At 28.7% G+C, this 13,258-nt stretch overlaps 1 protein-coding gene across 1 annotated transcript in view; it reads right to left on the bottom strand.

Annotated features, from left to right (window-relative positions):
- LOC107448293 (no mechanoreceptor potential C) overlaps positions 1-12,978 on the bottom strand; it is a 128,711-nt gene extending 115,733 nt beyond the window's left edge. Inside the window, exon 1 of the mRNA XM_071182179.1 lies at positions 10,917-12,978. Coding sequence (XP_071038280.1) covers positions 10,917-12,269 — 1,353 coding nt within the window. The 5' untranslated portion in view covers positions 12,270-12,978. The remainder of the gene's footprint in view (positions 1-10,916) is intronic.
- Between the last annotated feature and the right edge of the window lie 280 nt (positions 12,979-13,258).

Here is a 13,258-nt window from a genome sequence, read left to right as displayed (position 1 = left end):
CGATGAAAAACCAGTGAAGGAACAAGTGTTCCTTTGCTGGATTTTTTCTAAGTTAAGGAAAATGAAAGAGAAAAACTTTAATTTTCTTGTACCTTTCGTGATGCTTTGCATCAAAAGTATGTCAAAAATACAAAAAACAACTTCTAACCAGTAAAGGAACAGGCATGTTCCTTTACTGGGCATAGATTTCCCAGTGAATGAACAGTATGTGTTAATATGATGACACTTTACTTTTCAATTCATGATTTCAAAAAAAAGTTAACATTTTCCAAGCATTTTTATGTTATAATTTCAAGAATAGGCTTGTTTTTAGATATTTTTATGGCATATAAATTCATAAAGAGCATTAAAAAATAACCAAAATTAAGTGTTCCCTTACTGAGAAATTTTGTGTTCCTTCACTGGCAAAAGCTGTTCCTTCACTTGGTCTTCTTACTACTTCTTATTTGAACCTCCAAAACTTTAAAACAATATTATGTAAGTTCTCTCCAATTTTTTTACATAATTTGCAATTAGTAGCAAATATGTAGACACTACCATTTAACTAAAGTTACGAATTTTGAAATTAATATGATTTTTTAAAAAGCAAGCGAAGCTTAAGTGCTCCTTCACTGGTCAGTTTTCCCTACTAAGAAATTATTACTACAATATTTAAAAGAATCGCTGTTTGTTAATGAGATGGGTTTGACTTTCCACAGATTTTCTTCAATTAATTACAGCAAATAATGTTTCTTAATTTTTTTATATTTCAGAATTGCTGACAATGTGTAGTTTCGAATCTCGAACTCTTTTGCAACTTTCTTTTATCAACCTTATGACTCTTCTTCAAAAATTTGCTTTTTCACTCGCTAAAGATCCCACCTTTCTTAAAATATTGTTTTTGGATTGTTTTTAAAATATTGCAGGAGCGATAAGTGATAGTTTGAATGCGAGGAGGAGCAGACATGCATTCACGTGTTGCATCTTTAACCTCTTGTTGTAATAGTTAATAATAATTCTGGCTTTTAGGTCATCAATGTTCGACACGATCCTCCTGTAAGCATTGTCCTTTATAAATCCCCAAAGAAAAAAGTCCAGCGGCGTTATATCAGGTGATCTGAGTGGCCAAGGAATTGGCCGAATTTAGATAAGATTATGCACAACCGAGTCATTGGGCCTTTCTTTTTTACAGAAAAGACGGTCTCAACAGTCGTATACTTAGACATGTTGGAAAACTTCGTATTTCTACAACTAGAAGAGCTTCAGCCACATGTTACGAGATGGTGTACCACCTCATTGGGGTATCATCGTTCGTAGTTCTTTGAATAACCACTTTCCAGGAAGATGGATTGGACAAGGAGGTCCAATTCCTTGGTCACCCATATCACCTGATATAACGCCGCTGGACTTTTTTCTTTGGGGATTTATAAAGGACAATGTTTACAGGAGAATCGGGTCGAACATAGATTACCTAAAAGCCAGAATTACAACAGCAATAGCCTCTGTGGATACCGACATGCTTGCCGCCATCTGGCGTGAAATTGACTATCTCCGTGGCTCTGAAATTGACTTGATATTCTCCGTGCGACGAAGGGGGCACACGTAGATGTTCATTGACAAGGGTCATGAAACTACTTTTTGAGTCTATCTAAACTTTTATGTTATTAATTTTAATCTATCTTTATTATTTTATGAGTTATTAAACATCAAAATGGGTCCGGGACTTTATAAACACCCTGTATTATCAGATTTCGCTCGAAAGCCTATTGGCAGTCTAACTGAGAGCATTATATTCTTCTCCAACTCGATGTTCATTAACACTAATACACTCCAGCGAGATAAGAGCTTCCTTCATTTTACTTTCATCATCCTTTACAGCTGTTTTACCTCATTTCCCCCAAGTACTGGCACCCATTTCGGTTAGAGCTTTGCCAAAGCTGCAACAGTATATTCTGAAAAGCTCTTTCATGGCTTTAAAAGTATAAAAGTTGAAAAGTTAAAATCAGCTTTTTGCATGTGTTCTAGGTCTGGTGATTCATTTTAAGACTCCGAAGCAGAGTACGATTTGTAAGATTCAGAAGACAAAGACTTTAAACAATCTGCATCTTTGTAGCTTGAAACTATTCCATTTCCACTTTCATGAGCTTACTTCAACAATTGAAGCTTTACTCTTTATTTTGAAGCTCTGTCGCCAAAGAAAATAAAAAAGCCATAGTTTAAGTGCCTTGCACTTGAAGCAATACCATGATTTTAAACTATATATATAATCTTGCCGTGAAGAATTATCTGGAATTTAGAGCAGATAAATAACTTAAATACTTTAAAAATTATTAAACTTTTTTAAGAGTCGCCAACTTGGCGACATTTTTCCTCCTAGATGAAAATTATCAAAATCACTGCCTTATTTTCAGTTTTTGCAAATTTTTATGAGCCCAGGTAATGCAGCATAGGAATAAGTTTTAAAATATGAAAAATTTAGTCCACAAGCATTTTTACAAAATTGTGGCTTTTCTCTATATTGACGTTTTGCGCCATTTTCAAAATAAGCGTAGACAGCGCTGACTTTAGATAGGATAAACTTCACTTAACAGTCATGAGTAACTGTTGCTTAACATTTAACTTGCTTGCTGATTTAAACATTCAAAATTTTTTTCATCGCATACTCAAGGATAACAACAAAAGTTAATCCATACCTGTCAAAATACAGCCTATTAAACAAAAAGTGTTATGGCTGCGTTGACCAAGATAGCAGAAATATAAAATTTATCCACCCCTTCATCTTGCACTGTTTAATGTTTTTTAATGGACTCAAAATAGAGTCATAATTTTAAAAGTTAGTCTGAAATCATGGTGGGTTTTACTTAAATAATAAGCTAAGAAGGAAACATTTTTGTTTTAAATAAATATACACTTTGCTTATATTATTGCACTTAAATAATTGAAATATTAGTAGCATTCGCGGGCAGAAAAAAAAATATGACACCAATAAGGAACAGAAATATTACACGCGCATTGTTGAAATTCCCAAATGTATCTCCGCTGATTAAGAAATCATATCTTTGTGTGTTTCATGTCCTTAAAAAAGCTTAAATTAAGACGAATTAAGCAAAAATATCTGGTCCTTAATCGTTGTTTATTCGACATACTCAGTTTGTAACACCGTTTAATTCTGTAATCTTAATGGGTTTATTTTCTTCTTTTCTTACGATCATAAACTCTAATGGATTCTCCAAAATTTAATCAATACCAGGTTATGATATTATTAGGTATTCTGAATTAAACATCGTAGCGAAAATATATTATAATTTTTACGATGTGCCAAAATTAACAATCAAACCATGTACAGTCCGCAAAAAAAAAAAGATATCACCCTGAATAACTTTCGTTCTAATGATCCGATTTTCACGAACTAAGTGTCAATCTTAATGGTTCCTGGGGGTGACCTCAAATATGCTAATTAATTAGTGCTAACTATTAATTAAGTTACGAAATCAGACACAAAAACGTACTTTCTCTGAATAAACATATATTTTTTTTTACATATTTGGAATCTAGACACTTGAATTAGGGGGGTAGACAAAATTTTAAAACAATTGGGTCGTAAATTGGGTTGCAATAAAGGTTTATATATTTGGCGATAGTCCAGAAAACCGCCAAAAAAAGTCGCCTGCGCAAATAAATATTTTAAGATAACCCTTGACTGATTCAAAAGAGAAACGCTTAATTTTACTAGGTTGCTAGGCAACCAATTTCTGACTGTAAAAAAATTGAAATAATGTTTTGTGATTGCTCTGAGAGGTTTAATTAATAGTTAATAGAAAACACCTCGAAGTTTCTAGGCAATAGACAATTTTTAAGTTCATTTATGTCCAAAAAGCAAAATAAATAAATAAATAAATAAAATAAAAAATTATTTTAATCTCTTTTGAAAAGAAAATTTGAATCGATTTATAAGTTTTCAGAATTTAAATACATGAACTTTTTATCTGATATTATTTAGATTATGCTATTTTTGCTATGTTTATTCGAGGATTTCATACTAAAATCAAATTAACATAACTTATAATAGCTATATACAAAATTTTAGGGATAATGATTTTTACAGCTTTAATCGAGTCTTCTAGGCATGAAAGTTTGAAGGAAAAAAAAGTGCATGAAAAATAAAATGTAGATTGTATAGTAATTCTAATGCACATTCACAAGGTTTTCTGTAATTTACGATTTCTTTTTTCTATAACTCAATGAATTGCTGAATGTTTAGTGGCATTTTAAAAACATTGAAATATGTTATGTTTAAGAATAAGATATAGAAATATTATGTTGCATATTGTATGATTCATTGTTTAAAAAATTGCTTCATTTTGCTAGATATTTACGTTACATGGTTTTCTTTGGATAAAGATGATTAGCAAATAGCATCCACATGTTTCGATACATTCTGAAACTTACGTTCGCAAATTCACCATAAAATGTCGCACAGCATATTCTTCAATTACGATAAGCTACATTTACCACCAAATACTGCTACTATGATTATTTTTGTTATATATATATCAGATATATATATATATATATATATATATATATATATATATATATATATATATATATATATATATATATATATATATATATATATATATATATATATATATATATATATATATATATATATATATATATATATATATATATATATATATATATATATATATATATATATATATAACGTCGTTGCCGAGTGGAAGGATTAAAACAGGTCATAGGTCGGGAAGGAGGGTACAAAATTTATTTATTAATTATTAGACAAGAGCAATCATGAGAATGAGTGAAAGTGCACATGAAAAGTTGCGCTCCTTGGTTATATGTTAGGGAAAATCTTGCAAAGTAAAATCCGTAATATGTCTTAATTTAGGGAAAGAGGGAACTCTTAGTAGTTGCTATTGGTTTATGAAATAGATCGAACGTTTCCCACACAAGAGCAAAGGGAAAAATGTCCTGCTCTTAATTAAATGCATACTTGAGCCAAAAATAGATTTAAGAACAGGATGTGGTTTTTAAAAGTGTGAGAAAGTATTTCGTTTAGAATAATTAATTAGGATGAAGTTTTATAGCAAAGAAACTAACATAAAAAGATTAATTGAAGCTTTTTATGTTATATATATATATATATATATATATATATATATATATATTTATATATATCTGATATGATACTCTCTTTTTAAACAGAGCTCGTAAGGCCCTTAAGATACTGAAATGGGGGCACGAAAACTTAAAAGATTTTTTTTTTCCTAATGCCCGCCTGTGTTAACATCAGTCAATTCAGGCATCTACAGGGCGACAGATATCTGTGTGGCCTAAGGATTCCTAACGAGCATCAAACATTCTCAAAATTAAGTGTTCATTCACTGGAAAATTTAGTGTTTATTCAATTTAAGAACTGTTCCTTCACTTGGTTATCTTACTACTTATTATTTAAACCACCAAAAGCTTAAAACAATATTATGTAAGTTATCTAAATTTTTTTTACATAATTTGCATTTAATAACAAATATGTCGACATGCATTTAATAACAAATACGTCATTTAGCTAAAATTACAAATTTTGAAATTTTTATGATTTTTTTTTAAAGACAAGCTAAGCTTAAGTATTCCATCATTGGTTAGTTTACCCTATAAGATTTTGAGAAATTTGCGATGTTGTGAGAGATGCTTAAAAATATTGACTACGTATTTTTATTAATATTTATAAAATATATATTCAAGAAATTGATGAATATTTTATTCCAAATTTATTCATTCGTATGTATATTATTGAAATTTTATCAGTTATTGAGAAAATAAAAATAAAAAAAAATCACATTAAAGAAGCACAATCTGTTGTATAATCATATTCTATCAGAAGCATGCTTTTATAAAACTCCACATTCTCTGAATAAAATATATTTTATTCAATAAAATGTTTTATTCAAATTTCTTTACTAAATTGCAAATAGAATTTTAGACGACTAAAGAAGAAACATCGTATTTTATAGCTTAAAAAAATAAAAATGAAAAGATAAGCAAACGATTATTAGCGAAAAAAATATGAATGAAATTTTATGCTAAGCGCGCGAAGTCAAGTTCCTCGCAAGTTTATCACATTTTAATATTAATCGCTCCATTTAATCATTTCTTCATTGTCGCCAAATTATTTTTTTAAAAATAATTAATTTTAATTTTTCTCAGCTTCTAATAAATAAAAACAGTTGAAACTTTAGATTTTTCAATTGAAAAATATGTAGATTAATATGGTATAAAAAAATTCATACCTTATAATTCAAAAATTTTTCCTCCTTAATTTAATTAAATAATAAAAAATAATTAACAATTATTAAAAATTATATTTTTCGTGAAATTATCTTTGGGTAAATGAGTTTTATGACTGGGTGAAATTTTCTTCGAATTGCTTTATTAGTTTTTAAAATATGACTAAAAACGTAAAAAGTGAAATTAACATTAAGGGGTACGAACTTTGAATCGCTCTCCTGACCAAACTATGGGGACCATATTTCCCAGATTGCGGCTACCCCCTATATTTTGAAGGTTAAGAATCCAAATATGTAAGAAAAAATATATGTTTATTCAGAGAAAGTACGTTTTTGTGTCTGATTTCGTAACTTAATTAATAGTTAGCACTAATTAATTAGCATATTTGAGGTCACCCCCAGGAACCATTAAGATTAACACTTAGTTCGTGAAAATCCGATCATTAGAACGAAAATTATTCAGGGTGATATCTTTTTTTTTTTGCCGACTGTACAAAGTATGAATCAACAATTGAAAATTTCGAAAATAAAAAAAAAATTTTTTAAGATCAAAATTACGAAAAAAAAACTTTTTTTAAAATGTAATCTTGACTTAATAGTTTATAAAATAATTTGTCTTTATTATATAAAATAAAAATGTGGGGACCAGTATTAGTATAAACTATAACAATGGGACATGTTTTTTTTTAAAAAATAAAATTTAATTGTCCGTGATAAAATTAAAGCTTTGAGCATAATTATTTTCTAAAAAAAAGCATTATTTATATTCAAATTGTTTAGAAATAATATTGAAACCATAATTCTGTTTAATATTACATATTATTTTCATTAACTTTTTCCGTTTTGTGTGTTCTTTGGATAAAAGGTTTTTAATTCAAAAAATAAATAAATCAATTTGTGAAATTTTTTGTATTTTATCTGCCACTATTTTCAATTTTTATTAATTTTTTTTAATCAAAATACATACTTATACAGATCGTTTTATTATGTCTCTATGGATATAGATTAAGAAGTAGTTCTTTATAATAATTCGAAAAGTAATATTAATTTAAGCACAGAAACTATTAATTATTTTTACTATGCATTTCTTCCATTGTTATTTATAAAATAAAAAATTATTCGTTGCAATAATTTTAAAAATAAATGAAACAGGATTAAAAAATATTAAGTAGCTTTAATATCTATTTTTACTAATAGTTATAGATAAGAGAAGAAAAAAATTGCTGCAATAGTTCAAAAAATAATAGAAACTTAAAATCAAAAAACTATTATCTAGTTTTAATATGTAAGGTTAAGAATTATTACTTAAAGGAAAAGAAAAATAAACATATTATTACAAAAAAATATTACAAAAAATATTATTTAGGTTTTATATGTATAGTTATATTATAATAAATATAAGACAAAAATTATTTATTGTAATAATTAAAAAATTAATAGCAAAATATGTACTTTTACACAGTATTAATTATATTATGGAAAATAATTCTTTGTAATAATTATAAGAAATAATGGAATAATAAAGAACTATTAACTAGTTTTAATGTGAATTTTTAACCATTATTACTCAGATAACAAAAATAATTCATCGTGATAATTCAAAAATAATAGAAACATACATAACAACAAATTATTAACTAGTTTTAATATGCATTTTCTTATTTTCCCATTGTTATTAATAGGATAAAAAATAATTCATTGCAGTTATTCAAGAAAAAGTTATAAACATAAATAACAAAGACTACTAAACAGTTTTAATATGAATTAACTATTATAGTTCATATGATAAAAAAATATGTCACTGTAATAACTCAAGAGGATACTAGAAATATAAATAAACAAAACTATTAAATAATTTTATTATGTATTTTTATCAATAACACTTATTTCTAGGACAAAAAATAATAATTCGCTGTAGTAATTCAAGAAAATAAAAGAAACATAAATAACAAAAACTAATATCAAGTTTTAATTTGTATACATTTTCCATGATTATTTATAGGATAAGAAATAACATGTAATAAAATACAGAATAATAAATCATAACATCCCAAATAGAATGTTTATTCAGTTTAGTTAAGATTTCAATTTTAATCATCCTTTGCCTTAAAATACAATTATTTAATGCTGTAAAACCTTCCATCTATCGCGGGAAAAAAGTTTTTACATACTATATTAAATTCCGAAAAGAAGATTTTTTTAAAATGGCAGATTTCCAAAGTTTTGGGAAAATTATTTTCGATGCGTTCAATGACTTAAAATTGAATTAAGCTGCACGAATCTTTAATTCTAAAGAAATAGAAATTGATTTTTTTTTAATCATTTTATATTATTCATTTTCAAAGAAAATACGATTTCGTAGGTAAATGATCTCAAGAACAACAACGGTAAAAAGAAGCTAATATCATCCAACTTTTTTTTAGTGTTTTATTTCCAAACCTTTTGATCATGGAACTGTAGCGGATTCTCCTAAATTTAATCAATGAAAGAGTATAGTTCTATTATTCTTAACTATTATTCTTAATTATTTTACCTCGAACAGACAAATATAGAAACACAGATGACAATTATCAGAATATAAATGGCCTGCGGTGTAATTACTGAGATTATGATTCCGATGAATTCGGGAAACAATTATTCTGGAAAAAGTCAAAGAATGATATTACTGATCGTGTTGATTTAATCAGAAAAAAATGTGGTGTAAGGGTAATCGGAATTGATTACATTCAGTAAGTATTGGGTTACTACGGACAGTCTCAATTTCAACAAATGAATGTATAAAAATTAAACCTTGATGACAATTTATAAAGAAGAATATGACAAAGTATTTTTTTTATCAAGCTTCATGAAAAAGGTTATAATGTAATCTGTACCTTGCATATAATAAGTACACTCTCAAAAAGTTGAGAAATCAAATTTTGAATTTACGATATTTTTAAATTTTATAATTCAGAAACTATACAGCCAATTGCTTTCAAATTTTGTATTTTGCTACTTAAAATTACTTTCTTTAAAATGATTTAAACATTTGTATTACTTACAATTCAAAATATTTTCGAATAAAATATGTAATAAAATAATAATAATAATCATAAATAACAATTATTGAATAAAATAATAAATAATAATTATTGAGTAAAATAATAAATACTAATTATTGAATAAAATGATAAATAATAATTATTGAATAAAATAATAAATACTAATTATTGAATAAAATAATAAATAATAATTATTGAATAAAATAACAAAATATAATAAACTATTATTGTTTTTTAACACTGTACAATTTTGTTTTGCATTGCTTTTCTTTTCTTTTGAAAAATTATTTTTATAATTGTTTTATAATTGATTCAGTAAAAACGCTCTTGGAGGAAATGGCGAAATTTGCAAAAACGGATCCGAACTTTCGACAGCTCTCCTGACTAAGAAAACTATTGGGACCATATTTTCTAGATTACTGTGCAACACCTATATTTTGAACGTCAAGAAACCGATGATTCAATCGAGAGAAAAAGGCATGTTTATTAATTAAGTGAAATGACATTTTTACGTCTGTAACTTCAAATATCGTCTGCAATAATTAATTAGCATATTTAAGGTGAGGTCCTTTTAACTATTAAGATTATTTCTTAGAGTGTAAGAAGTCGATCGTTAGATCAAAAGTTATTCATGATGTTCACTTTTTCCTTTTCTCACTGTACAAGATCTCTTTCAATGCGATGCCTATACATATTGCACTGTACTGTAATGTTTGCATTGGACTACCAGCATATACTTGCTAATATTGAAACTTTTCTTTTAGTTTAATTTCTTGTACTTTAATTATTTTTTTACTCTTTTTGTTTTGCAGTTGAGTAACAACTTAAATTGACAACTGATCATTATAAAGAATCCAGTTTTAAAAATCAGCATTTAATAGAAATAGACATAACCATTAAGAAAATTTTATATAAAGTTTGTACGAGTAATGAATGGTAATGTAAAAATAAGTTGATTGTTTCCTGAAGTTTGATTAACTCATTGTAAAATTTTATTTTTACATCGTGTAAAAAATTTAAAAAATCCCTTATGAAAAAGGGGTCGATGAACAATAAGTTAGAGCATATTACACTGTCTTCGCTCTTTACTTATTAAAGGGTTAAGTTGCATTTGTACAAATTGAGATTTTTTACGTCAATTAGTGGACTTATCCCATTTTTGGCAAAGCATAGAAATTTTACAAAATGTGGTATTGTTTTCATTGAAATATGCTTACCTTACGTTCATTGAAGGTACTAAAAATTTCTAACTAAATATTATTGGTTATAGGTTATATTATAGAATAAGATAATTTTTATACTTCAGAATTGATATTATCGAATAGGAAAAATATTACAGTAGGGTAATTGTTGTAGATAATAACAGTTTTCTAATCTTGTTTGTTTTTTGTTTGTCTTTTGTTTGTTTGTTTTTATTTGACAATGTGTCTTACATGGAATTAAGGGAGAGTTATGATTTGGCTTTTATAATTTGTTTCATATTAAGAAAAAAAATTTTTTTTCAAGTGCATACATAAACGATATAAAATTTGTAATGATCAGAAATATTCAGAAAATATTCAAAAAATGAATGGAGGGTACTTACACTATCAGTAAGAGTCGGCGGTATTGGAAGGCCATCCAAATGATTCAACAGCGTTTCCACTGCTAACCAATCACCTCGTTTACATAATGTTAAAAGTCTGTCATAGATTATTTCGGCCTCACTTTTTTTACCCTTTTTTTCATCAGGAGTTTTTGCACCAAGTTTTTTGTCGTCTTTAGAATCGTCCTTGGTCCCATCGTCTTTCGTTGTTGAAGGTGTTGGTGGCAATGGCGCGAGCGAATTACCAAGAAGTTTCGTCGGAGAATTTTTGTCCAAAACCCCTTTACGGGATATTTTTGGCGATGGAAGTGGGGATTTAGCTATTTTTTTTCTAGGGGGAGATGGTGAAGCTCTTGTATTAATAGTCTTTTTTACTGGAGAGTTGTTCGTTTTAGCTTTTCTTTCTGGAGAAGGAGATTCTGGTGGTTTCGAACCAACATTTGCCTTTCTCACTGGGGATGGTGATTCCTGAGGATTTTTTGTCAGCGTGGGCACTTTACGAACTGGTGAAACTTTTTCATCTGGTTTGTTTGTTCCATTAGTTTTTGGCAGTTTTTTAGTTGGGGAGTTGGAAGATACCCCGTTCGCTTTGTTGCCATTCCTAAGATTACCGTTTTTATCAGCAAGATTATTTTTGCCAATGCTATTTTTTGTAGGACTTCCATTTTTAATCGGACTTCCGTTTTTAATCGGACTTCCGTTTTTTACCGGGCTACCATTCGTTACTTTTTTAGTTTCTTCCCTTTTCAAGGCATTCGGTGATTTGGTAAAAACTTTCTCTGGGCCATTTTTTTCCGGTGGTGTAGATTTCTTTTTATCACCATTCGCAGCTGTATTTTCCGCTTTGGCCTGATCGTCCTCCTTTTCATTAACAATACTAATTGATTGAATCCCTACCCTGGGAGGCTGCGCGTTCACTAAAATACCTGGTTGTACGTTTCTGGATATGACTCGTTGAGAACTAATTGGAGCTGTAGTCCTTGCAGTTACAGGATGACCATTAGTTGCATGTACAACAGTTGTGGGTTCCGTACTGTTTCCATTGGCATCGTGAACACCATTAACAATATAGCCATTGTTTATAAGTCTTTGAGCATTTGGCCTTCCAATGGCTGAAGGGCCAGTGGGTGGACCGATTATCGTCCTTAAAGGAGATCTTGGAAAAGATTGCGGTGGGCCATTGGCCCCAGGCACTGTTAAATTGTCACCGGACGTGGAAGCATCTCCATTCTGGGCCATACCTGGTGGTACTGGACGATTTGGTGGCAATATTGTATTAATATTGCTGCCATTGTTCGATCCATTGTTAGGCAAAAGAGGATTTTTATCCTCATCGCCATGTAAGCCTGGCATTCCTAATAATCTATTTATATCTTACTAAGCAATCCACTTCATAATTTCTTAATGCATCGTATTTTCGTGAATTAAATTAACATATGAAAGAAAAAATTCAAAATTAAAAAATGACAGCCATGAAAGTGGAATTTTCTATTTTATAATATGAAACGACTTTGTATATTTTAATAGTTTAACTGCTGGGGAATATTTACTTCTGCAATAAATATTAATTAAATTTAAGTTTGGCACTACTAGATTCATGTCTAATTCGAAAAAAATGTTTCTAAATATTTTTTGTTAAATAGTTTAACATTTATACCATATAAATGTTCTTTTCAATAAATATCTTTGAAAGAGTCATTAGAGAGTAATAAATAATGCTCATAAATTTTAAAGACATTCTCAAATTAAATAATAAATATCTACTACTAAAAGTAATTTAAACTAAATTAATTACTAACGAGGACTAATTAACACAATCTGACTCCACACACACAATAAATATCCATAGTAATTCACCAAGTAATCACATTCTTTCGAGTTTGATTAAATAGAAAAATCCATTGCCATTTACAGAAATAATAATCCAGTTGAAAACAAGAACATTTTCAAAGGTGAAAGAAAAGATATCCACAGGTATCAGAGCAACAGGAAGATTTCAATTTAATAATTCATAAAATTTAAGGGGGGCCGGTCATGCCTCTATGAGTATCGTTATCGGGATGAAGCGGACCCCTTCCTAACCCAAAGCCCTTGGATGGAGTAGCGGGTGGGAAAAGGGGAGAGCAGTTGCCGGGGCGCACCCATTGGCTGGAAACTCTTCAGCGCGGTGGCGTAATAGTTCTGTTCTACTTTGTTCTTTTCTGCGCCCGCTGATTTATGAAGCTGTTACGGAATGCACAATGAGTTTGAATACCTTCTTATACTATAGAGACATGTGCCAGTGTATTTCAATTTAAAAAGGCATCGAGATTTCGAATAAAAAACATTCTAGTCACATAAAA

Source organism: Parasteatoda tepidariorum, chromosome 4 (genome assembly GCF_982258835.1).
Source record: "Parasteatoda tepidariorum strain Cologne lab strain chromosome 4, Ptep-v5.0, whole genome shotgun sequence".
In the NCBI taxonomy this organism is placed as follows: domain Eukaryota; kingdom Metazoa; phylum Arthropoda; class Arachnida; order Araneae; family Theridiidae; genus Parasteatoda; species Parasteatoda tepidariorum.
This window is presented reverse-complemented; position numbering and strand designations above follow the sequence as displayed.